The 26,138-nt window shown below is 43.1% G+C and overlaps 1 protein-coding gene across 1 annotated transcript in view; it reads right to left on the reverse strand.

The window, feature by feature from the left end:
- Positions 1 to 395: 395 nt before the first annotated feature.
- Sh3kbp1 (SH3 domain containing kinase binding protein 1) overlaps positions 396 to 26,138 on the reverse strand; it is a 232,685-nt gene continuing 206,942 nt past the window's right edge. Inside the window, exons 8-12 of the mRNA XM_052170206.1 lie at positions 15,008 to 15,117; positions 11,497 to 11,625; positions 7,124 to 7,392; positions 2,272 to 2,335; positions 396 to 1,155 (exon numbers count right to left, since the gene is read on the reverse strand). Coding sequence (XP_052026166.1) covers positions 1,114 to 1,155; positions 2,272 to 2,335; positions 7,124 to 7,392; positions 11,497 to 11,625; positions 15,008 to 15,117 — 614 coding nt within the window. The 3' untranslated portion in view covers positions 396 to 1,113. The remainder of the gene's footprint in view (positions 1,156 to 2,271; positions 2,336 to 7,123; positions 7,393 to 11,496; positions 11,626 to 15,007; positions 15,118 to 26,138) is intronic.

Raw genomic sequence — 26,138 nt, forward strand, 5'->3', positions numbered from 1 at the left:
AGGCAAACAACACTGTGAATACAATTTAAACAATAACACACGCTCACACGCACGCGCACACGCACACACGCACAACCCAGTGCAGGAAATAATCCAATTCCCCCCCGTTTTCACTTGCATTTTATTTTTATTTATTTTTGCTTTAATAATGCATATTCTGTTCACGCAACAGGTGTAAAAGGCAGAAAGCAGGGGTTTAACTTGGCTGATGATAAAACAATCAAGCTGGAATGACATTTCTAGTTCCGTGAACAACCTCAAAGCAGGAGAAACTGAAAAGTCACAGCTGGTACAAAAGAGCAGGCCAGACTTCTCAGCTGTCTCCTCTTAGGACCTTTGGCTAGGATGAGAGAAGCTGTGAAGACAGCGGCCTCTAGTGGACAGGGAGAAGTGGCTGATTTTTATTTGTTTATTTGGAATCACGGTAGCTGCATCACAAAAGCTCCAATCAAGAGGGTGGTAGAAAGAAGGCACAGATCATTGCAAATACCAGATTTTTTTCTTTCTCTTTTTGTAAATATACCATCATCTATAAGCTAAAATTTCTTAGAGTGGTGGGAGTCGGCTGGCAGGGAAAGGGACGGGCTGGACCTCCAATTGCATATGTAAGAGAATCCTAAAGGGGAATACAAAGCCAGGCAGCGTTTGTTCCATTTGCAGCAAGTGAGTGAGACACTCGCTTCATGACTAGGTTAGCACAAACACTAGGGGCATCTGTGACAAAACACAATTTAAAAAAAACCATAAAATTATAAAGCCTATAAACGAATAATCTGAAATTACACTTTGTTAATGGAAAATATCATCAAAATAGTACTACTATGGACTAAACTGCCTGAGTTTTCATGTCTCGGGAGATCTCAAGGTAGAAAAGCCTTTAGCACAATTGGCTATAAATCACAACCGCTGCCAGACCCAGGACAACACCATGGGAAAGAGTATCCTCTTGGGATGGAATTTGTGTTGTGCTAGTAAGACTTTTGTGCTAAACGTTCAAACAGGGACACGATGAATCAAACCTTTAATTTTTTGGCACAAGATGATTTTGACTGGGGCAGAATATCTGAGTCTTGGACTCAGGGTGAATAATGTGATGTTTCAATTATCAAGTATTCACTTTGATTGAAGAGCTTTCTTTATGTCGTTCACTTCCATCTATACAGAAGGGGGGAAAAGCAGCAAACACAGACATTATGAAATGGCTGCAATTAGAGAAGCTGAAATAATATACCTTTACCAATGCAAAGAAGAGACTCAAGCTGACCATTCTGAGCGGTGAAACTGGCAAAATGACAACTGAATGAAGAATTGATAACAATGCCCAAAACAATAAACCTAAAGACAGGCACATAGGTACAGGACCCTGACAAATGGTGTGTGCCTAGTCATTCACAGATTCCTAGGCTCCAATGTTTATCAGAAGCAGCAATGATTCTAGATACCTTGACAGAGGGCAGGGCAGGCTAATAGGACCATCTGAGGGTGATTAAAGGTAGTTTTGGGTGACCCCAAAAGGTGGGGGGGGGGGCGTCCACAGTCCCAATAAGATGTTGAACCATTCCTATCCTCTTTTTAAGCAGGTTGGGTCCAAACTGAATAAACCGTAAAAGTCAGTCTTCGGTCATTTGGAATGATTCCTCCACAAGATCTTCATCAGCGGCTAGATGTGGGGACAGAGCTTAGATGCCTTGGAAGGAGCAACAAGGCCACTGGGTAAAAGTAAAAGTTGAAATGAAACACTAATGTGTATATCTGTGGTCCCTGGAGGGACCACAACTTACTTAGCAACTCGCAACAGCATCTCCCACATGCCGTGTCCTCTGGTACTTAATATGGATGAGGCATCCTATATCATCATCCTGTAAACTAACTGGAGGGAATGCTTTACTGTGGATATGTTTAAAGTAAATAAAGCCCAACTAAGTATGTTGATTCATCTCTTCTTTCCCCAAGACCTTTTGGAACTCAGCTAAGGACAGAATATAAAGATGCTTCGACATTTTTTGTGGCACCAATCATTTTTTTCCTTTGTTTCCCCTCTTTTCAGACAGGATCTCACTTGGTAGCTCAGGCTGCTATGCAAATCTCTGGATAGCCCAGGTTTGTCTGGATCCTGTGATCCTCCCTTCCTCAACCTTCCCAGGGCTGAAATTAAAAAGGACGAGGCGCCATGCCCAACAGCAATCATTTCTTTTCAACCTGAAGCCTGCCTTTGCCTCCATTCCCAACTCAACTCAGGCCTCCCGGATGAGCGAGCACTGAGGGACCTACCTGCAAACGGAGACGGATCTTTTTCTCTTCATCCAGTTCTGACAGTAACTGCTTAATCTCACGTCTGAAAAGCAAATGCCAATGGAATCAAATCAAAGCCCAGAGTTTCCCAATGAGAGATAAGAAAGTCTAGTATCAATATGAAATCCATCTGACCTTTTGCAAATGTATGGACCAAACATAATTTATCGTCCCACCTCTCCCGCTGCTCTCTCCTTCCCTCTCCCTCTCCCTCGCTATGCATGCATAATAGGGGGACGAGCATGCATTCTACACTGTGTGAACGTCAGAGAAGAGCTGGTTCTCTTTCCACTTTTCTGTGGGTTCTTGGGATTGGGCTCAGGTTGGTTTGCATTGTTGGGTGGTGTGCTGGTTAATTAAGTTTTGGCCACCTTGATACAAGACAGAGTCATATGCAAAGAACTTCAATTGAGAAAATGCCTCCATTAGAATGGCCTGTAGGTAAAGTCTGTGGAGAATTTTTGAAGAATGATTGATGTGGGTGGGCCCAGCATACTGCGCCCATGCCTGGTGCTACTCCAGTCAGGTGGGTCCTTTGAGCAAGTCATGGGGAGCAAGCCAGTAAGCAACAGTCAGTGTGCTTTCTGTCTTAGTTCCTGACTCTAAGTTCCAGCCTTGGTTTCTCTTGATGACAGTCTGTAACCTATAACCCAAACCAACCTTTTTCCTAAGTTAGATTTTGTCATGGCCTTTATTTCAGGCAAGAGAAAGCTCCCTAAAATAGGTGGTGGCAAGCCCCTTTACCCACTGAACCATCTCACCACACCCAAACACATTTTCTTTGCACTATTACTTCTTAAGATTTCTTTTGGACAGAAAGGTTTGCCATTATTTGGGAAGGAGTCACCAAAATATGTAGCCTTCAAATGTGAGAAGAGATGGAGATGACCTTAGTATGATCTCCTAGGTTAAATTTCTTTCAATAGGAGAAGACAGAGAAACTAAGGCACAGAGTGGTGGCCTGGTTTCCCGAATAACCAGAGTCAAAGCAACAATGCTCATATTCTCATCTTACCTCTAACTTCTGTTTTATAACAGGACTACTGGGTGCTTATAGAAAATTTCATTGTAGACAATTCTTGGTTTTTTTCCATGTTCATGGGTATGTGCATGTCCTTGTGTGTGCATTTTCATGTTCATGCCATAGGTTGATGATATTAAGCATCATTCTCAATTTCTTTCTACCTTATTAAGACAGGTTCTCTTACTGAACCTGATGCTTGCTGATTCAGGTAGACTGGCTGGCCAGTGAAGACCTGAGATCCTCATTTCTGCCTCGCAGTGCTACGATTACAGATACTTTATATGTGGATGCTTGAGATCTGAACTCAGGTCTTCATGTTTGTATAGTAAGCACTTTCTTACTAGCCATCTCCCTAGATCCATTGCAGAAATCTTTACCACTCTCTATATACTTCATTTTAATATCGAACTTAAGAACAGGTCACTGGTATGTTTTCAGTAATTCTCACAAAGTCTTACAGATTAACTTTACCTTAAGATAGACTAACTGGACCTTAAACACACGAATTGACAATATAGAAATGAAGTCTGAAAGAGGACAAACATAGGATCTATGGCCTAATGCATTTTCCAACTTGAAATAATAAAGTTAAATGAGGTTACTTATTCTGAAAAGCTGGGACTCTGTTCTTTGGACTGGTCTAAGATCTGTATTTCTTTTGTTTAAAGGTATTAGACGTGTACATTTGTGAAATGAAACAACAACAAGAGACAGAAGGCTTCAGAAACAGCATGGTAAATACAGAACCAGCAACTGCACACTAGTTCAAGTCCAGATGAATTGAATGATGTTTCCCTCTACTTGAGACTGTTGTAGCACTGCTGTCAACCCTGGTTATCTGATATAAACTAGCAGTGATTCACTGGTAGAGTCATTTAAGCTCACATTACACATCCATATCTGTGTGGCTACCACTTAGGGCTTAGGAAAGACATCAACAGTGAGGTCCTAAACCAGCACCCAAACCCCAGGAAAACTTGGCAGGTATGGCATTGAGTGGGCTATGGTGTAGGAAAGGAAGTCAGTTGGGGAAGATGGCGTAAAGAAAGCCACTATTTGAGCTAGGGCATCTGTCTACAAGGAAAAAAAAGGGAGATGGGGCAGTTGGGGGGAAATTCAAGCCAGAGCAGGACATTGAGCCTGCCTCTGAAAGCAGGGCACATTTAAGGAGGGACAGACATGGATTAAATGCTACAGGGAATGTGACACCAGGGGAGAAGGTAGAAGACTGGAGGGAACTCACTGACCTTGGACAGGATGGCCAGGCTAAGGAAGGCTATGAAACACAAGGATTTGAAGAGGTGATTAACGTCCTGGGGCCAATTAAATAAGATGTTGGCTGGGGAAGGAGTGTTGTAGCCAATTACAGGCTTTAAGGCACAGCTGCCTGTGAACTCAGAGACAAGGTCAGGCTATCAGAGTTGTAGGTAGCTTCCAGCCTGTTCCCTTCCTCCCATCAAGTATAAAGTTCCAAAGACCTGGATCCAGGCAAGTCAGGTCCTAATATGGTCCTGTCCAGAAGGTAGGATATCATGGAATCATGAAGTCACTGTCTTGGCAAATGACATGTGCTCAACTGGATATAGATGTCCTTTGGGTACCCAAACCTACAGATTCTAGAGCCATATAGGAACCAGGAACTGTAAGGAGCTTGGGGGAGCCTGGTGGCCCAAGGAAACTCTTTACAATGTCATTTCACCAGTTCTGCATATTTACATGATGAAGCTCTTCCAGTCAGGACGTGATTTGGAGAAGCCCAATTTTACTCATTGTCTAGCTTGAGTGGAACAGAACCTGCTTAGATCTACACTGTTCAAAGTCAGTTCCTTGGAACCGTTTTCCTAGCACACAGAGTTCTGTGGTTACATGCATTTGCAAAACTGCATATGCTGTCTTCTCTATCCTCTCAATGTGACGTGAAGACTTCAGAGTCCTTCAAAGAACAAACTAACTTTGCTTAACCCAACTGTTCTCTGAAGTATCTGAACACAAAGCACATCAGGGCCCTCCATCCTTGGAAGAGAGGCAAATGTCAGTCAATACCAACCCCAGAACCACTCTCCCAGGCCATAGCTCTCACCATCACCCCGATGCACACTTCTGAACCAAGGTGGCCAAGTGCCCAGGGAGATGATGACCCACCAGGCTGTTCAGTTGAAGTTGCCTGCTATTCCTTCTGCCCAAATTCCCTGCTGCTGGGCATTCTAGGTCATTTTTCAAAATGCTCACAAAATGCTTCCCTGAGAAGTAGCTCAAGGTTCTTTCCAGAAAGAGCTCTCAATTCATAGTCTCTGACCCTCAATTTCTTTAAGTATCTAATCCTTCTTCCAGCTTTCTCACAGTAAACAGCATCCCAGGCAATCCAGTGGTAAGATATTTTATTTTTGTTCACAGGCTTTCCTTCTCATTCAAGTGTTCCCTGAGGATAAGAGATGTGAAAGCGTGTATGTGGGCATGCATGAGGAAAGACCCCTGAGTCTCACGATGAAGACATCCTTCTGACCCAAAGCAAAACCTTGGGTTTAAAGAGTCCCTCCATCTTCTTCATATGTTACAGCAAGCCAGCTGTTTTATCTGTCATCTAAACTAAGAAGCTACATTTTCCCCCTAACGCTAGAAGAAAAGTTAGTGATATAGATGGTGCAAAAGAAGTAGCTCCCAGGTTAAGAATGCATATTGCTCTTCCAGAGGATGTGAGTTCTGATTCTAGTAGCCATGTTGGAGGTCTCACAGCCACCTCACCTCCAGTCCTAGGGAATTGTACACCTCTAGTGTCTCTGTGTTCCCTATGCACAAGTGCACAATGCTTCCTCCCCGAAACACACACGTAATTGAAAGCAAAATCAAAATAATTTGTACATGTACTGGCATTGTTTTGGCTGTTGATTGTTCCCAAAGAGTTCACAGGTTAAAGGCCTGACCTCCAGCCTGTGGTGATTCTGGGAGGTTGTGAACTTTTAGATTATTAGGTATATAAGGAATATTATGACACCTACACCCCTTCCTGTCACCTTTTTGCTTCCTAGCTACCATAAGGTGAGTAAGTTTCCCCCTTAACATGTTCCTTGCCATGATATGCCACTTCAGCCTAAAAGGTCAATTTCCATGAACTGAAACCATGAACCCACATACCCACTCCCTTTTCAATTTTGCTTTTATTTTGTATGTATGAGTGTTTGTATGCATGTATATGTGTGTAGCACAGACATGCTTGGCACCCACATAGGCCAGAAGAGGACATTAGATTGAAACTGGAGTTACACACAATTGTGAGTTGCTATATGGGTTCTGGGAAATGGACCTCTAGTCCTCTGGAAGAGAAGCAAGTGATTATAACCTCTGAGTTATCTCTCTAGCTCTGAGCTTTCCCTTATTAAAAGTTGATTTTCTCAAAAGTCTGCCACACTGATGAAGGCTGGTGAGGCAGCTAAACTTGTGGCTAAGCCTGATGACCTGAGTTCAATCTCTGTGACCTCACATTGTGGGAGGACAGAACCAACTCCTGAAAGCTAGCCTCTGTCCTCTGTTCACTGTAAACACACACACACACACACACACACACACACACACACACATCCCTGGATTGGGTGGCAAGGATACATTGTTATCAAACACCTGTGAAAAAGGAAGGTGGAGAGACTTCAAAGCCAAGGATGTGCACTCCATACCCACTTCCAGTACTTCTGCCACTAGGGAAGGCCTAACCCACCCTCTAGGGCAGAGTGAGATCCAAGCTTTCAGAACTAGGCCATGGTTGCCCAATGGAGAGCCACCTGGAAACAGCTGTAAAGTGTCCCTGGCACTCACTTCTGCTGGTCCTTCATGGTCTCGATGATGGTCCTCAGCTCACGCACTTGCATCTTAAGCTCCTCGATAGCAGCCTGGCTGCTCACTGCAGGCTCCAACTTTGGCTTTCCTTCTGTGCTGAACAGAGATGGAGAACTGGCCCGTTGTCCAGCTGTTCCCAAAGAGGATGACATGGGGGAGGATGCCACTGAAGAGAGAGAAGGTGGGCCACTGCTGGCAGCTGCCATGGTCCCTGGCTTAGGTGGCAGGGATGCCTTGTTATCAGATACCTGTGAAAATGGAAGGTGGAGAGGCTTCAGAGCTAGGAATCTGTGCAGGGATTGCCTCCCTGTCCTGGTAACTCAAACCATCCTTTTATACCCAACCCCACACCCGTCTCTATACACTCTAATCATGTATTCCCTCATTCATAGGCCATCTATGGCCAACTTGGTTCAGACAGACCATTGCCCAAAGGCTACCTGTATATATTTTAATTTTTTTTTTTTTAGACAAGGTAGTCCCAGGTTGGTTTCATATACACAGAGATGCAAAACTGCTTGCCAGGCCCTACAAACCCTGAAGTAAACAAGACATTTGCATGGTACCTAGGCCCTTAGAAGTCACTGGGGGCACTGGAAGACAGACAAGCAATACACTGCAGCACAGAAAGAAGACTGTACAAGAGGGAGGAAGCACAGAGAGCCTCAGAAACACATCTAAGCATCCACATTCCAGGATGGAGGAAGCAAGCAGCCAATGGTCCCCTCTTTTCAGAGGGAAGAGACTAGAGGAGAAAAGAAACTGGAGGAGGGAGAAGAGGAGGGGAGGGCCTAGACAATGGCCTAGAGCCCAGGAAGCAAAACACAGTGGGAATCACAGCTCAGATAAAGGGAGGAGAAGAACGAAAGGCGGGCAGTAAGGAGAGGGGGCAGGTTCCAATGGCTGTACACCCTGCTCATGGTTGCTGTGGGGATAGAAAGGCCTGAGAGTTGGCAAGCCTGGAGCTAGACAGAACTTCTGAGACTCTGACACAATGCAAACTAGAAACAGGTGGTGACCTAGAATGAAGACTATTTTGAGAGATGCGGGTAAAGGCAGGCACAGCTAACAAAGGCCATTAGGTATCACTCCTGGGACTGGAGGTGGGGACTGGACAAGGCCAATGGCATCCCTGCCCTCGTAGATCACACTACCCACTATCAGGGAGATGAGGCCTGGACAGCCTGGGGAGAGAGAGGAGGAGGAGGAGGAGGAGGAGGAGGAGGAGGAGGAGGAGGAGGAGGAGGAGAGAGAGAGAGAGAGAGAGAGAGAGAGAGAGAGAGAGAGAGAGAGAGAGAGAGAGAAGGAGGGGCAGAGAGACAAGAGAGAAACACAGGGTCATGGGAGGGGAGGGAAGAAACAGGCAAAGGTGGTACCTTTCACTGAGGAGGGCCCAGATATTCATTTTGGTTTTGAATTTTAGGAATTAGAGGGATAGCTGAGAGGATATCCCTCGTAAGCAGAGCAAGTAATTAATATAATAAGATTGGCGAAAGGAAATGGAAGTCATGGGTGTGGGTAAGAGATAGAAGCTACCCAGGATGGAAGCCGAGGAATTCTAAATCAATGAAGGCGAGAAGAGAAAGACCTCTTGACAACTTGGAAGAAGTATTGAGAGAGGGAGTGAAGAAAGATCAGTGGAAAGGCCAAGCTGATGGAAATCCCCATCGGCAAGGAAAGGCTAGATAAGTGTGTCAGTGGAGTTGAGAGGAAAACGGTAGGGATCTGGAGGGGTGTGCATTGAGTACGTGTGTGTGTGCGTGCGTGTGTGCATGAGTGCGCGTGAATGCATGTAGCAGCTTCATGAGGAGATAAGAGGGAAAGAAGGTTTTGTTTGCCTTCACAGAGGAGTGAGACCCAGAGCTACATGAGATGTTAGGGGAGAGAGGGACAGGCTGAAGATAGAGAGTGGGAAAGACCTGACGGAGAGGTGTTCTGAGGAAGGCAGGAACATGCAGGCTGGGAACCAGTCTTGGGTGAGAGGGAGTACAAATGCCTGGCAGGTCTGGAAGTGATAGGCGGGGGTGGAGGAGGCAGAGGAGTGGGATAGGACTTTGGGAGCAGAGGAGGTGAGAGAGAGGGTGCAAACCTAGGCTGGTGCTGAAGCTTGGCCCAGCAACCACAGGATTTCCTCCAGCAGCAGGCGCTCAGCTGGCCATCCCAGGGAAAGCGCCAAGAAGGGGTTCAGCTGGCATGGCAGCAAGGAGGTAGAGTCTAGATTCAGGCTGTGCTAGAGGCAGAGACTGGGCAGAGCGTGCCAAAAGCAGATGGGCCATCGTTCCTAGTCTCTCTGTTAGCCTTTTCTCTGCCAAGTTACCATTGAGGAAAAGCACTTTCGGCTGCCAGGGAGAGCACACTCCGCCAGCCAGGGCTTTGTTGTTAGTACAAGTTATAGTACGGGGATGCTGACATCATATAGAACTGACATTTACAGAGCTGCGGCTGCACCTCTGCTTACAAAGTAAACTGATCAGCTGGCACACACATTGTACCAAGCAGGAAACTGAGGCCTATAGGGCAAACTCCAGGCGTCTTGGAACTAATCACTAGCAGGACTGATATTCAATTCTCCTTTTACCAGCTGGATCCTCAGCCCAGAACTGTGACTGTGCTCTTCTCTTGTTTTCTTTGCTGATTATATCATATTACATGCTCCAAGACTCACGCCTTCTTCCATTTCCCTTTCTTTCTTACCTCTCACCAGCCACCAATGCCCATAACACTGGTTTCAGGATACTTCTTAGATCAATAGTTCTTTTGCCATTTTCTGAATGATGGGCTCTCAGACTAGCTCACTGCAGCTAACAAGTATGCTTTTAGTCTCTCCACATAGTCTAGGTCACCACACTCCTTGATCAAATTAGTTCAAGTGGATTTTTCTGAAGGTGTGAGATATACAGCCTGACAACTCCAGAGAACCAAAACAGGCTAATGGACTAGAGCTGTGCACATCAGAAACTTGAAAAGCCACTATCTGCCAGTAGGTGTCACTGTAGAGACATCTTTGGGATGGCAGAGAACAGGAAACTGAAGTTATGCCTATGGTCATCAGAAAACTAAACAATAAAACTGGTCTGAATCCAATTTCAGTAAACAGAATCCTTTGAAAAGGAAGACTGCCTTGGCTTTGGGAATTAAAATTGATCTGTTTTATAGGCTCATGTTCTGCTGACTGTATCAGATTTTCAAGAAAATCCGTAATGCAAACTCTCAAATCTATGAGGAGAAAAGCCCCATCCAACCTTTGATTTCTTTGTGCTGATGACTGCTTCAAATGACTGTTTTGTGCTTCTAGATATTAAAATGTTGCTAATGTTCCAAGAAAACAATGCGACTTGATGGCTTTCTCAGTAGAAGATGGAATTTAAAAGTCGTCATTTATTTCTAGAAGATCTGAGTGCTCATAGGATGCTTCCCCTTCTAAGCTGTATGCAGTAGCTAAACAATGCTCTTTTTGTGGTGGGACTCTCACCCAGGGCCTTGCACATGCTAGGCAACAGTTCTTCCACTGAGACACACTTCTGCTTGCTACCCGCTTCTCTCCCTTGGTCTCTTTTGCCTCTACCCTCTAATCCCTGCGTGTGTATGTCTCTCTGCATCTCTTTCTTTCCTGAGATGGGGACTATTCATTCACTATGGCATCTAGGCCCAAATTCTTCAAATCAAGCCATTCCTCCTACTTCAACCTTCCAAGCAGGTGGGACTGTGGGTGCTTGCTACCACAACAATGTTTTCTTTGTTTCTCAGAAACAAGTAACTTAAATCAGCATTTACCATTCCCTGGGCACTGAGTAAAAAATTAAAATGCTTTGAAGTATAAATTTACTCTAGAGCATGAATCCAAGTTCAACTTTTCCTTAAGAGATAATGTAAGTATAAAATATAAGTATATATATATATATATATATATATATATATATATATATATATAGAGAGAGAGAGAGAGAGAGAGAGAGAGAGGGAGGGAGGGAGGGAGGGAGAGAGAGACAGTTTTGAATATAAAAGACAAGGTCTACGGGCAGAGAGCACAGCATGTAATGTAGTCTATCTAGATACAACACAGCTTTTTAAGTTGATCAGGTGACAGGGGTGTCTAAGGGATTTTTTTATATATAAATGTGACAGGATGAAGAATGCTCACTATAAGAGAAACTGGAAAATAAACACCTCTATGCACAACTCAGAGACTCTGCAGCATGTCTTAGGAATTCTGATAACTACAGTAATCACTGCCACTACAAGATCACAAACATCCATACCCATTGTCCGTTTATCTGTCCTGCTTGGCTTCTAACCCACTGTTGGTATACCCATGGAAGGGCAGTGACACTTCACCCTGGCTGGTCACTCACTTGGGATATGGTAACAGTCTTGGAAGTCTTCTTTGACACGTCTATTCCTCTGTGCGCAAGCGAAATGTGTTCCTCTTTATCTTCTTCGGGACTTGGGGAGTCAAAGATATCGGGGCTTGAAAGGGAAGACTGGATAAAGCCAAAAGAAAATGCCTTCATCAGAATCATACCTTAGCTCACACAGCTTTGTATATGTGATGCTGTTAGCCTCTCAAAGCACTCATCACTTCTATTTGATCTGTCTCTTTAACCCTGTGAGGCAGAAAGTATGCTGTTATCATCTTACAACAGATAACCATATGGCTACCTAGCAGCAGGACTTGGACCAAACCACAAGAAACTAAACTAGGAGCTGCCCCTGATGACCATCAATCACTTTAACCATGCAACCATCTGTTGTATAGCTTTTCCAAGTCTCTCTCTTCTCCAAACATTTGATACCGTGTGCCTCACATGGAGCTGATAATGCAGGCTCAATGATAACATATCATAAGTGGTCCCAGCTCTTTTGGGACTAGCAGTGTGGTAGGAAATAACCCATGGCCAGTAGGAGACTGTCTTGTATCCTCCTCGCCTTCACCCTCCTCTGTATTCTTCCTATTCCTTGACTCTACACATGGTATACATGTCTTGAAGAATACATCTGCCATTTCTAGAGGCAGGGGACCAAGAGTAAAGAGTATAGCCCTGACCACTAGCAGAAGCTCACCTCTCCTTGGTATTTGCTAAGGTATATTTATTTACAGAAAGGCAGTACTATTGGGCAAAATATAGTTCAACACCTCTGCCTTTTCTGCCTTACTGTGAAATCACCGTAAAGACCCCAAAACTGAATGAATGGGGAGCAATTCTTCCGAATTCTCTTGGTCACAAGTAATTCCTTTGCTACAATGTCTCAAATTTAGAACAAAACAAATGAAATCAAGAGTCCCTGTTGCAAGGATTCTTTTTAAAATAGTCTTCTAGAAGTACATTGGAACAAGCTCAAATTCAGCTTTGCTTTCTACCCTGAGGTAATAAATGGTTCTTTTTAGAATTACCATTTGTAAATGAAAAATTATGCTCACAAATATTTTTCCTCCTTTTATCCTGTTTACTAAGACAGAAACTTAAAAAAAAATGGGGAGGGATTTTAAGTCAAGGTTTTGCTTCAAGAGGTCTTACTTGTTAATCTTCACTTAATCTGAAAATCCAATTACCAAAAATATGGCCTCCCACACCAAGCATTCTTATTAATGGAGGCTTACCTACTCAACCACTATGCAATACACAGATCCTTTCAAGATTCAAAAAGCTTCCTTCTATACAACCCATGTTGCATGAGCTTGCTCTTTAGGGTTTATAAACATAACCATATCCAATTAGTGAGAAAGCACCCAGGCCAGGGAACCATAACTAGTGTTTCTTCAATTATTCCTCTACTAGCCTTTGAGGAGTATGTCCTTAACACTAATTCCATTTGTTATGAAAACCCCACAGGTGCTACTCTTAAGCATGAACAACAAATTCCAGGTGAACATCCAAATGGGGATGGATAAGAATGAGAGACAAAAATATTCACACTATACCTCACTAAAGCACCAAGGTATTCTGCTTTAAGTCCAAATAAAATCACTCTCCATAAGATGTCAGGATTCAAGTCACCAAAATAAGCTTCTCATTACCATGTGTACCTTGGTACCTGACATGGTACCCTGTCACCAGGAGACAGATGTCTATGAATATATGTTAACCAAGAAAGTAAACAACTGTGTAGGGTGAAAGTAGGGTGAAGATGAGCTACCATTACTTGGTCTCCAAAATAATACACAAATCTCTCAACACAGGATATATAAACAAAAGGGGAGTAATTTGAATGACATAATATTTAATTCTGGAAAGACACAAGGCTCCTTATACCTTCTAAGATTTATGAAAACTAGGAAGGAAAACAAAAATGATGAAGGATTTATAGAGAAGTCATGAGTGGTAGAATTGAATACTAGAAATGCAAACATGCCGAGAAGCGAATGGATAGGTTGGGTGGATATGTGAATGTTGCGTGGGTACAGTGAGCACAGGAGAAATAAAAGAAGGCAAGTTGCCACAGAATTCTAAAAGAATTTAAGGAAGCCACTTCTTCAAGCCTTTATCTCAAAAAAACATGTATCAATACAAAGTTAGGTGTGGCTCATATAAGGAAGGAAAATAGGATAATTCAAGCCATGCTTCCAGACTCAGTAGATAGGAGAGAAGAGCTCAAAGGAAGTGGCGTCCCCCGACCCCCAGATGATAAAAGCACAGGTGACATCAGTGATGAGGTGAAAGGAGAAGCTACCTGAGAAATCTGCAAATGGTTAAAGCCCTTGGTATATCTGGAGGGAGATTATAAGGCCTTAGAACTGCAAAGGACAAGGCAACATGACAGACAGGCTGATAGATGATCAGTAGACAGATGGACACAGACACACTGCTGTGAAGGGGAAACAACCTCGTGGAGGGGAAATCTGCAACTCAGGGCAACAGTGAAACAATGCACTTCCCAATGTCCCACATTCAGAACACTCGCACCGAACATTAAGCTTTGTTGGTTTTTTTTTTCTTTCTACATACATTCGTCAGAATGGCTTATAACAAAGACTTGGAATCATCATAAAAAACCAATAATAGTACAATCACTAGAGAAACTCTCACATACTCACTGTAGCACAGTAGGCAGTCATTGAATATGTTGAGAATTGGTAATGATTGGGGAGAATGGTGTGCAGTTAATCCAAAACAATGTGTATTACATGATCCCAGTTTTGAAAAAAGAAATCAAAGTTTTGAAAAAGTGAAGGCTATACAACAATAGGTTACAGCAGTTCTCTGTTCTCGCGGCAGGACTACAGAAAATTTACTTGCTTCCTTCTGTATCACGTTGCTCAAGTTTGGAACAACGAATATAGCAGGTTTGTAATAAACAGTTCTTCAAAATCACCCCAATAAAAAACAACCATCTGTGGGTTATCACTGAGTGTTCTCAGTGGTCTCTCCTATAAATCATGTAGTTTTTTTTAAGGGTAAATACAACCCCTTGGAGGTCTGCATGGGTTTCTCTGTAGGCATGCTGACAATGGCATTTGGGAAGATATAGGCCACTTATATAGGGAAATAGCAGTCTCACGGTGCATAATAGCAGATCTTTATTGAGTAAAGCTTTGTCTTTTTAATAGAGCAAACAAGGCTCCATCTCTTTTTCTATATTTTTCTTACCAATTTAATTTCAGGTTCAAACAGTAACTGGTTTAGGTGACAGGAGGAAAGTGGGAAACAGGGAGTGCCACCTTGCTGGCAGAAACAGAGAGAAAACAGGAAGCAATGCTGCTTGATTCAGAAAGATTCTCCCAATATTTTTAGCTGGCAGTTTATCTGGTGGTCTCCTCCCTTCCCCTCTTCTGGGGTATCTCCCATCATCTGCTTGCAGAAGAGTCCTTAGCCAGAATCTCCAGTCCTTTTTGCCTTTCAGCTGTAGGGAAGTAGAGACACTTACAGATGTGAGTGACTGGGATGGAGGCCGTCTCCCTGTAGCTTTTGGTCTGCTTGTGGTTGGGTGGCTGAGTTTCTCAGTAGATGATATCACGGAGTCAAAACCTTCTAAGTCTAAAACAAAATGAAACAGGTTTTTTAAAAAGAAAATAAGAAAGACAAGGGGTTCTTATAGTATGTTATACGTGCTTCTTTCCCTTAATAAGCATCCTGTCAATCTAGAGGATGCTTTGTCTTTTTACAAAGGCCATTAATACCCTTGGGTCATTCAATAAAGGACTCGAATGGAATGCATTTTCTCTCAGTTTAGCAAGCTTAGGATGCTAGCAAGCAAGAGAAAAACAACTCTTGCCTTTTCCCCTTCAACAGTCACATTCATAAATCTTTTAAAAGCTACAGAACAGGAATTAAAGGAGGATTCTTCTGTTTCACAGATCTAACCATTTTAGTAGACAGAACACTCTTGAAGTCTCAACACAAAAGATAGTTACCACAAGGTATAACAGCTATGGCGATGTGAATGCTGGTTGCTGTTAATTCTAAAAGACAAGATGTCAGAGCTGCCTCATCTGTTTGGACCACAACGGCTAGGCCATCAGGTGTCACCCTGTTAGACAAAGCTCCTAGGCAAGGGGATCAGGCTCAGATAACTCACTGAGACCAATTCTGTTCTGTTTCCAGAATCATCATTCGATGGTGACATTATCTTCAGCAGTCATCCATTCATCCATCCATTCCATATTTAAACATCTTAAATATACCAAATTTTAAAAAAATAAGTTACGGTCTCCACAGCACTGCCCCCACCCCCAGCACTGGGCCTCTCCACAGCACTGAGTAGCACTGAGCCTGTGCAGCACTGGGATTCTTGGCATGTAGCGTCACCCTGGACACCTACTATTGAACAACTACTCTGTGCCACACAGGGTAAAAGTTGCTAAGATGACATAGATAAATGGAAAGTCATCTGTGTCCTCATATGTCAGGAGGAAAGCCTTTACTTTGACAGTCATTAAGTGATCGGGGCATGGGTTCTGGTATTATAGCCGTCTGGGATTTCCAGACCAAGTGTGAGAGAAGTAAGAGGCTCAGAGGAATGAGCAGTGGGAAGGAACTGAGTACCATTATTGCCATGATGAGAGCAACACCTTCAGGGATCATAAAAAGAGAACTTCTCAGTGGAGCTTTGAGGCCAGACAGGAGCCCATCAGCATCTAGCAGCAGAGAGGAGCTCAGAAAAGGTCTTATTTCTCCAGCTAACTCAGCAAGGAACCAGGATCTTGGGCTAGGGGAAGGCACAGATGCACACTGCTGGGACATATTTGTCCAGAGGTGGCTGACTGGGTTGGCCCCTCTCAGGAGCCTTCCCTTAAATAACAATCCGATTATCTTAACAGGTTCCTCTCTGGGCTCTACCACAGGACTTAATTCTATGAAGTATGTGGTGTCTGAAATGGAAATTCCCCGTTACACTGCTGGATTGATGTGAAAAAAGCCATTATGTGACATTAACATATCAAATCATCTTTCTAAAATCAGTTTTTCTCCAGAAACAAAAGTAATACATGTTTCACACAGATTTTTATGTGAAATTGTAAGAAGAGCAAAAAAAATAAAGAAAGTCAATGATAATCTCACCACATTGAGACAACCACTGTTAGTATTTCAGTATATTTTCCTCCAGGCTTTTTGAAAATAAGACATTATAAGTCATGTTATATATCATATTGTACTCTGCTTATTTCATTTAACCTTGGATGTCATGTCTCTAAAAATTCTTCATACTTTATATAATCTTTGGTGGCACTGCAATTCATCATTTATTCTATTCCCTACTGTTGGATAATTTGTCTTCAAATCATTCCTTCTCCTATTTGTTGCTATTATAGAAAAACTCCCCACCCCCACCCCCCAGCATGATGCAGTCCACGTGCAGTGCTTTCAGCAGGTTAGCCAAGCAGATGCTGGGCTGCTCTGGAAAAAGGGAATGGGGCCTCAGACAGGGTGGTTTGCTGGTGGGCTGAGGGCTGGCTGGGGAGGGCAGAAGGCACAATGAAGGGCAGAGCAAGGAAGCAAAACAGAGGAGCAGATGCTGAGCAGACAGCAAGGAGAGGGAGTGGAAGAGAAGACTGTTGAAAATTCCAAGGAACAAGCCATTGCCAAGAGCCCTGGCTGGCAGCTCCAGGGACTAAGCTGCCCGATGCATATCATCACCTTGCCCAGGAAACCAAATCAAGCTCTGGAGGCAAAAAAAAAAAAAAAAAAAAAAAAAAAAAAAAAAAAAAAAAAAAAACCTGGGCAGGGAGAAGTGATTAAAGAACAATTAGAGGCCAATTGACTCCAGTTCTCTGTTAGATAGCTGGAGCTGATTCCTGCAGACAATTCTTTTATCAGGAGCGGGGAGCAGGGAGAAGAGGAGAGGGAGACCAGAGGAGGTAGAGAGAGAACGGGTAGGGAGATGGAAAAAGAGTGTGTGTGTGTGGGGGGGGGCGGGCACAGACACACATGGAGGTCAAGCTGATGTTGCCTCCTACCTTATTTCTTGAGACAGGGCTTCTTGCTAAACCTGGAGATAATGGATTCAGCTAGCCTGGCAGGCTAACTGAGGCTCCTGTTTCTACCTCCCATGCTGGGCTGTTCCAGGGGATTCCCTGGGAGTACACAGCCTGCCAAGGCAAGTTGTAGGGAGTAAATGTCATCAGTAAAGTGGCTCCTCTAGCACCTGGTGAAGGAGTGTTAGCCTGACAAGCAACAGCTACAGAGACGTTGAAGCTCTTGCCAAAAGCATTTGGTTACAGGCTCAAATAGTTGACAACAGATCAGACAGATACCCTTGGGGCTGGAAACAAGAGGTGGAGGTTCAGTGATGCAGCATGTAGAATGGAATAGGAGAGGGGTGCTGGAGCTACAGGAGGACAGGGGCCACCTTGGGCTTACCATGGGATGGGCATGGCATACAGACACAACTAAGTTCACACCAGGAAATGTCTATTTCTATTGCAAGTGCTTGAGGCCATGCTAGATAGTTCATGCTAAGAAAGTAACTCATCCCTTCATAGATGGAGGGATTGGAAAGGGTCAATAAGCCCTTGCCCAAGAGTCTAGCTATGCCCTCATGTACCTCCCAGCCCACTGTGTAGGGTTCTGTCCTAATAACATAGGACCTCATATCTGGAGGTACTGGAGTATGTACAAAGCAAAAGATTAATTAAAGAGGGCTCCATCTACACAACTACAGAGGGTGAGATATTTGGTGGCATGGCTTCTGGAGGACCATCCATGCTTCTATAAGTAGCCCCTCACCCATGTTGTATAAGGCAAACAAACCCACTGGTCCCAAGTTGGATGCTATCAGAATCACTCTGCTCTGTCTTTGGTGCCCTATCTGAGGGAAGGCACATTTTTTCATGTTTCCCAGGGAAAAGTGAATGTAACAGGCTCTAATGTTCTTAGAATGACTTGGACACACGGCATCCACTGCCTACAGCATTTGGACTGCGAATCACAGGAAAGCAGGACCTTGTCCTCAAAGTTCACCTCATTCCTAGGGCGGGGGAGGGACATGCTTGCTATTCTGTTGAGGTAAGAAGGAGCAAATGAATGAATTAACTATCACAAGGAACGCTCCTACTCTAGAGGCAGTTCTCAGCAGGATTCACTATGGCAGCTGCAGGGCAGAAGGCAGCGTTCTGTGCCATGGCACAGGGAAGGAGCTTGGCCGGCTCCCTTAGCTCTATTGGCTGAGGTTTCTGCTAAAAAGACCTAGGCAAGTTGGAGCCTAGCCACACTCAGCAAGCATCTCCATGACAGATGGCCAAGAAGTCTGCCTCGTTTATGTCACTCATCAGTAAGAGGAGGGTCAGAGTCCCTCCTGGGCAGCCACTTTTAGCCCTCTTAATGCACACTTCAGCAAAGTTTAATTTTCTATAGTTTTAGCTTATAAAGAACATTCTTTTGAATACTAACTGAACTAAAGTACCACAAAGAATGATACCCCAAAGATGAGGTTACTTGCTGCAAAGGGAACCTCAGGCTATCTTGGTGTGTTTCCACAGACTGAAAACTGCCACATACTTCTGCTTTCTGATGGGAAAGGGGACACACTCCTCAATATTGTCACGTAAATTCTCAGTGGCCTAGGGTATGCTCTTCATGATTGTGGCCATGGTAGCTGTGATTAAGGAAAAATTTCCATGACTAACTCATTGTGGTGTGAAGAAAATGTCCCAATTTTCATGGCGGTTTTGAAGTGAATCAAGCTGAAACTTGATATGTGCTTTCTCAGCCTAGCTGGGAAAATTTTCCTCCTAATATAAAAGGTTTTAAATGCCCATAAGCTAGTCCAAACCGATTAAGCTGGCGAGCACTGAGGTTGGGCTTTTTTTTTTTTTCTTTTTAAGTTTCATAAGGGTAAGAGGCTCTTGGCTTTTGAAACAACTGGAAGAGGAACCCTCTGTGGACATCCATGGGTGATTCATATTGGACATGTTGGAGTCAGCTTGGCAAGGGCTGAGCCTTTTCGTGGCACCAGAAACTGCCCATTTTCCATAAACTTCAGTCATGCCCTATTTAGCTCAATTAGAACATGTGGCCCCGTTTTCCATGGATGAGAGGAATGGTCCCAGTGACCACAGGTGACCTAAAAGCAATCCACTGGAAAACAGGAAACATCGTCAAAAGTTGGGGACAGGTCAGCTGTCAGTAACCGAGCTGTGCAGCCCAGAGGTGGGCTCTGTTTATCCACTACTGCTGCTGCTCAAGCTGCTCCCACTTGACAATGGAAGTCTGCTAAGGTTTAAAGTTATCCCATCACCATCTCCTGGTATCTTTAGCTGCCAGCCTATCTACATATCCCCCACTTATCATTAAGGCTGCTGGAACTCTGGCCTGGAATCCTGGGAAATGCATCTTTCACTTTAAGTCCTCGGTCATTCTACATATTGACACCAGAGAGAAATGCACAAAACATCTGAGATTATCTGCCTAGCTCCCTCCTTCTGTGTTGTGGAGGCTCAATACCAATGACTTGGCCCCTTTTGAATTGGTCACACTGCACCTCAAGGCCTGCATTAGCTTCTCTCTCCCACTTATACATGACTCTCATCTCAGTATTTAGCACCCTGCATTGACTTTCCATGTTGACTTATTGTGGCTTTTATCTGTTTTCCCAGGCCTAACATCATTCCTGGCTTGTGGTTGAATGATCAATAAATGGTTCTTTAACAGTCTGACAAACAACCTTGATAGCTGTGTTTTCCAGAGAGAGAAGGGAAGACAGAAAGGAAGGAAGAAAGGGAGGAGGAAGGGGAGGGGACAGGGAAGGAGAATAAGAATCAATTATTTGAGCCATCAGCTTCACAGGGTTATTCTTTCATAATGAGAGGGAGAGGTTGTGTGATTATAGCACACAGGTGGAGCTTTGTTTTCATAGACTATTAATGAAGGTATAGGATTTGAGGATGGGGATCTAAGAGCAAGGCTGGCAATCTAAACTCCCTTCCTTGGTTTTACAAGACTTAGATGGGAAAACACCAAGCCTGCAGGACGGCAGATGCTTTCTCTGCAATGAAACAACATCATAAGACATGGTGGGAAGAAGCAAATCTCATTCCATATCTCAGCCATCAAATGGCTGAGGAAAAATCTGTGCAAATTACAAACAGGGGCCAATTTTAGAGCTTAAATTAAAACCGGTGGCAGCTGAGCCACCAATGGAAAAATGAGCAGCGATTAACATCTGCATCTCCAGAATCCATAAGGATTATCTACTTTGTTTGCATTTATAATCCAGGTATGAGGCTCATATGACACAGCTGCCAAGAGGATACGTGTTTTAAATCCATTTACCACTGTCCCACCAACTCCATGTTTCATGCACAAATCCATTGTTCCTCGGGCGCATCTCTTCAGATATTTATATGCAAAATGAAAGCCAGAGTCAGTCTCTCCCGATCTATGAACCCACAACCACTAGGTAGAAAGTGGGGTTGTGTAAAGTCAAATAAATGCTACATACAGCCTGAGAACTGAGTGACACCTCTTCCCTGCTTGCTCTCACATACATCTTCAGCTCAATGGCTTCCATGGATGTAGCAGAGGCTATGATAGAAGTCTGTTTGCTGTAAAAGACGTCTTTGCAACCCGAAATTTGTAATGTTGAGGATGAAAGCATCTCTATACACAGCAAAGACAGAGACACTTAAGGCACCAGGCTAGATATAGACTAGGAATGCCCTGTCTATGGATGAGACGTGATCGAAATATCTGGAGAGGAATTCGGAGTCTATCTGCAAATCCAATATGGTGAGTAGGCACTGTGAATCTTTTCCAAGCTTAGGGGTGAAAATGACTGAATACTGTACACATGTATGAAATTCACAAATAAATAAGGAAACCCAGTGCCAGCCTAAAAACAATAAAATACTAGTCTCATTTTTGGTTGAAGGTTTTATGGGTGGGTTGGTGTCCTTATCCCTCTCCTGGGATCCCTAATCCTGCTGGGCTACAGGAATTGACCATTTTAGGCTCCATAACCCCCATGAGAAGGGGAGGGTGGGATTGGGGGAGCAGCTGTGTGAGAGGGAACTGGGAGTGGGGAGCTTCCATCAGGATGTAAAGGAAAAGGTAGATATTGCAAAACAAGGCAAGAATTTAATCACTTATTAACCGAAGATACAAAAAAAAAAAAATTGAGTTAATGGTCGCTATTAAGTTGCTTTGTGTATGCCTTGCATAGTTTTACTATAGAGATTTAGAATCTAGTACTGATTAAATTTGATGTCTGTTTTATTGAATATTTTAGACATTAGCTAGTAAATCAACAGACAACAATATGGAATCTCAAAAGTAATGTTTTCTCTTTAAGTAAAAACAAGGTATATATATATATATATATGTGTGTGTGTGTGTGGCTGTTCTATATACTGTAGGATATTCATTGGCATTCCTGGCCTCCTTTACTCACTACAAGTATCACTTCTATTCCTGTGACATGACAAAAACATCCCCAGACACCACTACTACCTGTCCTTTGGAGAGAACAGTTTTGATCACTGGTATAGATCAATTTCATGGAAATCTGGGCTCCCAGCTGCTTATTCCTAGCCAGCTATTCAACTTTGCCAAAATACTTGGCCATCTCTATTCACTATTTCTTTGCTCCGAAACCACATAATCACCATATTGTTCCTCAGGGATGCTGATGAGAAAAATATGTAAGACAGGTGGTAGGCACTCAGCACCTGCCAGTTCCTTCTTTCCTGCTTGCTTGCTTCCACTGCTGTAATTTCAACACTAGGTAGAAGAGAGAACAAGAAAGGAAGGGTCTACCCTCCATCTGTACTGGAGGAATGAGCTTAGCAACACCTTTATATACATATAGAGCTATATTTCCCTAGAGGCAACCATCTGCAACTACACCTCAGAGAGGAATGAGGGACAGTAAGGACATGCTTTATTTTCATGTGAAAATGTGTAGATTGCATGGCCTAAGAGGATGACTTCCCTACCCCCCCCAAACCCTGTAGAGGGTTTTATGGAGATTTCAAGAAAGCTCAAAAATATAGTTCTATGGATAACAGACTGGTTGATGTATTAGTCAGAAGCACCAGGACAGTATTGTTGGTATTGTTCTACACAGTTGGTTATTTTGAAAAGTATGGAAGAGAGACATTTCTTATACCACACTTACACATGAGTAGTATATATGTGTTTTTGTACATATGTCTGTGTTCATGTGTATGCATGTGCACATGTGTGCAGAGCCCAGAGGACGATCTTGAAATCGTATGTACTGTTCCTCGGGATCTGCCTAGCTTTTGATGTTTAGGAGATGGGGACTCTTACTGGCCTGGAACTCACTGAAAAGACTAGAGTGGCCAGCCAGTGAACCAGGGGGATCCATCCCTCTGTTTCTATCTCTCCTGTGCTGAAATTACAAGCAAATGGCACCACATTCTAAAAAACATGAGTCCTTCAGATTAAACTCAGGTCCTATAACAAAAAAAAAACAAACAAACAAACAAAAAAAAACCCCCACAGGGATTTTAATGCAAATTAATTTACTCTTCTTTTTTTAGCAGCTTTACTGAAGTATAAATTATAAACCATAAAGCCATCCATTTTAATTATACAACAGTAATTTGTAGTACGTTTATAGAGCTATATATCACCACGATTGGGTTTTCAAGTGTTTCCAACTGATCCCCAGATTGATTGGCTCTTAACAGTATTCCTAACACATAGGAAAGTACTCTTCCATTCCATGGCCCAAAGGAAGCATAGTCACCCTAGTCACCAGGTATCCATGAGAGATTCATCCAGGAACAATCTGAGGATAAGTTGAAGATAGCCTTCAAATCCTTTTAATCATGTCTGCTGACTTGAAAGTCTGCAACTCTTGGCCCTCAAATTGACTACAATGTGATGTGTTTGGTGGGTCAAGCTCAAGACTGAGAGGAAAATGTCACCTTCCCTAAGTGAAGAGAGTGGTGGTGGCATAAAGAAGTGACAACAAGAAGCTTAAGTGTACTTGAACAGAATGGAACAAAAACAAAGGTGCCAAGTAACTGGGAAGGAATGAATTAAAATTGCTCTAAATCAATTCATTGAAGCTCTCAGTGGCTTAGTTCATAGGCTCCTTCCCATTGCTATGTGCTTCAGAAGGAAAACAACTGAAAATCTTCTGATTGTATTGAAGCATAACAATAAATCTCACCATGCAGTGGGAGCTACAATATAAGGAATAATAAAAGTAAATGTTATGGCACTTAACTTCATGGCCTATAATCTCCCATTCAATCAGAACAGAGATTCTTCCATCACCAAGAGAGAACTGGACAATTTAATTTTCATTTCTATTCATGCACAAGCCTGTGTTGGAGTGCTTCCATATTTTCTATTATGCTATTTGAAAAATGGCTGCATAGTTTGATACAAACAATATCTCAATCTGACATCAACAGCTTAGTTTTGGACCAATTGATTTCATTCTAAATGATCGTTGGCTGACAGATGCTGAGAGCTGCCCACACAAGATCTGAAAAAGCCATGTTCTCTAATTTAATATTATAATAATTTTAAATTATAGCTTTATTAAGAGGAAACAGATTTATTTATAGCGAACACTGATGGTTTCTAATGATGTTCAGGGCTGCATTATGCTATGCACTGCAGCCCACATTCGGACAGCTTCAATTGTTGGATTCACTAACAAAAAACATTCTGGTACAAAAAATGTCCTCTTTGGTTCAAAGCAGGATAGAGGTTCCTTTATCCTACAATAGTAGTCCCAGAGAGAGCCACCCCTCCTCTGCAATATCCTTTTCTCCTTGACCAATCTACCTGCAAAGAGCATTTCTGTCTTTGGATTTAAAGACATTCTGTTTAAAAATCTACTTCTCCCCTGGCTTCTATAAAGTGGCAAGATCCTTTCTTTCCTCCTTGAATGTGGATTTTGTCAGGGTATGGTCTTCACCCCTAAGTGCTTCTCATCCCTTTTATATCTCTTTGTGGTGTGTCAGGGTGGTAGGTGTTTGTACTGTGCACATGCACAAGCACACAGGCATGAGTATTTAGGTGGGTGCACACATTTCATGACATGGTGCACATAGGAAGGTTAGAGGACAACCTTGGGTGCTGGTCCTCATCATCACTGTCTACTTTGTTTTAGGCACGGTCTCTTACAGAGCAGTGTCTGCAAAAGCAGCTTCAGCTTCAGTAGATTCTTCTGTCTTCGCCTCTCATCTTGCTGGAGGAGCACTAGGATTACAGGTACCTGCTACTATGTCCATTATATGGGTTCACTTGGGTCCTTTTTACCCAGACACATTTCTCCAGCACCCCCTTTAAAACTTTTTTTGATCTCCTTTATGGTTCATTTTGAATTTATCTTCCTAGCCAGGAAGACAACTCTAAGCAAACAATATTAACATAAACATTTCTATCTGTTTGCTGACCACCAAGGATTTTGACATAATTCTGCAAGACAAGGTAAGGAAGTTGATTGAGTTGATAACTAAGCAAGGGAAGCCACCCAGGCCAGAAACAACAGCTCTGGCACTCAGCCTTGTAGCCACCAATCCTACATTCTCCTCCCCAGCAGTGTTTATGCAAAACTCAACCTCTACCTCCAATCCCTGCTTATCTCTAAATCCTTGGCTCCATCCAGCACTGGCATTGGGCATGTGGACAAATCTCAAAGTCAACGTGCTTAACTAAACCGATCCAACTTATTGACATCAAGCATCCCGTTATCTGACTGGTCCCATCAAGCTCTTCGGCATTTAGTATACTAATTTTGAAGTTTGATAGATCACTTCAGTGTTCCCATCAATGGCTTCCACTCTCTCTAGAATAAATTACAAGTCCACCCCCCCTTAAATTAAATTTGATCCCTGCTTATATTTCCAAGTCAATTCCTCTACTCAGCACAAACATTCTACTATAGTCAGGCTGATCTATCTAAGCTTTCAGCACATCCCCATGTGATTCCTCTGTCTGCCCCCACCTCTGCCTAAGCAAAGCCAACATACAGAGAACTCTCTGCTCTTTTGGAGAGCTTGTCCCAGCCTGCTGCCGCAAAGGAACATCCTGCTCAGTATTATGTTTTACTACTTAGTTGTTACTAACACCTTTAGGGTCATCTCATTTGTAATCCAGTATCTTCTAAATCCACAGAAGAAGAAATGAATGTGTATAAGGGTGTTTGGATAGTGGATATTCTAGTATTTCCTAGTTGATAGCATAGCTTCCTAGCAACATTTCTTTCTTCCTTCCTTCCTTCCTTCCTTCCTTCCTTCCTTCCTTTCTTTCTTTTTCTCTTTCTTTCTTTCTTTCTTTCTTTCTTTCTTTCTTTCTTTCTTTCTTTCTTTCTTTCTTTCTTTCTTTCTTTCTTTCTTTCTTTTTGTTTTTTTGAGACAGGGTTTCTCTGTGTAGCCCTGGCTGTCCTGGAACTCACTCTGTAGACCAGGCTGGCCTCGAACTCAGAAATCTGCCTGCCTCTACCTCCCAGAGTGCCCAGTACTCTTAATTTCTTAAAAGTCAAAGAATCTACACTTTAGGTTAACTTGTTCAATGACACTCTTCAGCAACATCTCTCTGGGTTTCCAAATACAACTAGGAATTAGTTTCCACAG

Source organism: Apodemus sylvaticus, chromosome X (genome assembly GCF_947179515.1).
Source record: "Apodemus sylvaticus chromosome X, mApoSyl1.1, whole genome shotgun sequence".
In the NCBI taxonomy this organism is placed as follows: domain Eukaryota; kingdom Metazoa; phylum Chordata; class Mammalia; order Rodentia; family Muridae; genus Apodemus; species Apodemus sylvaticus.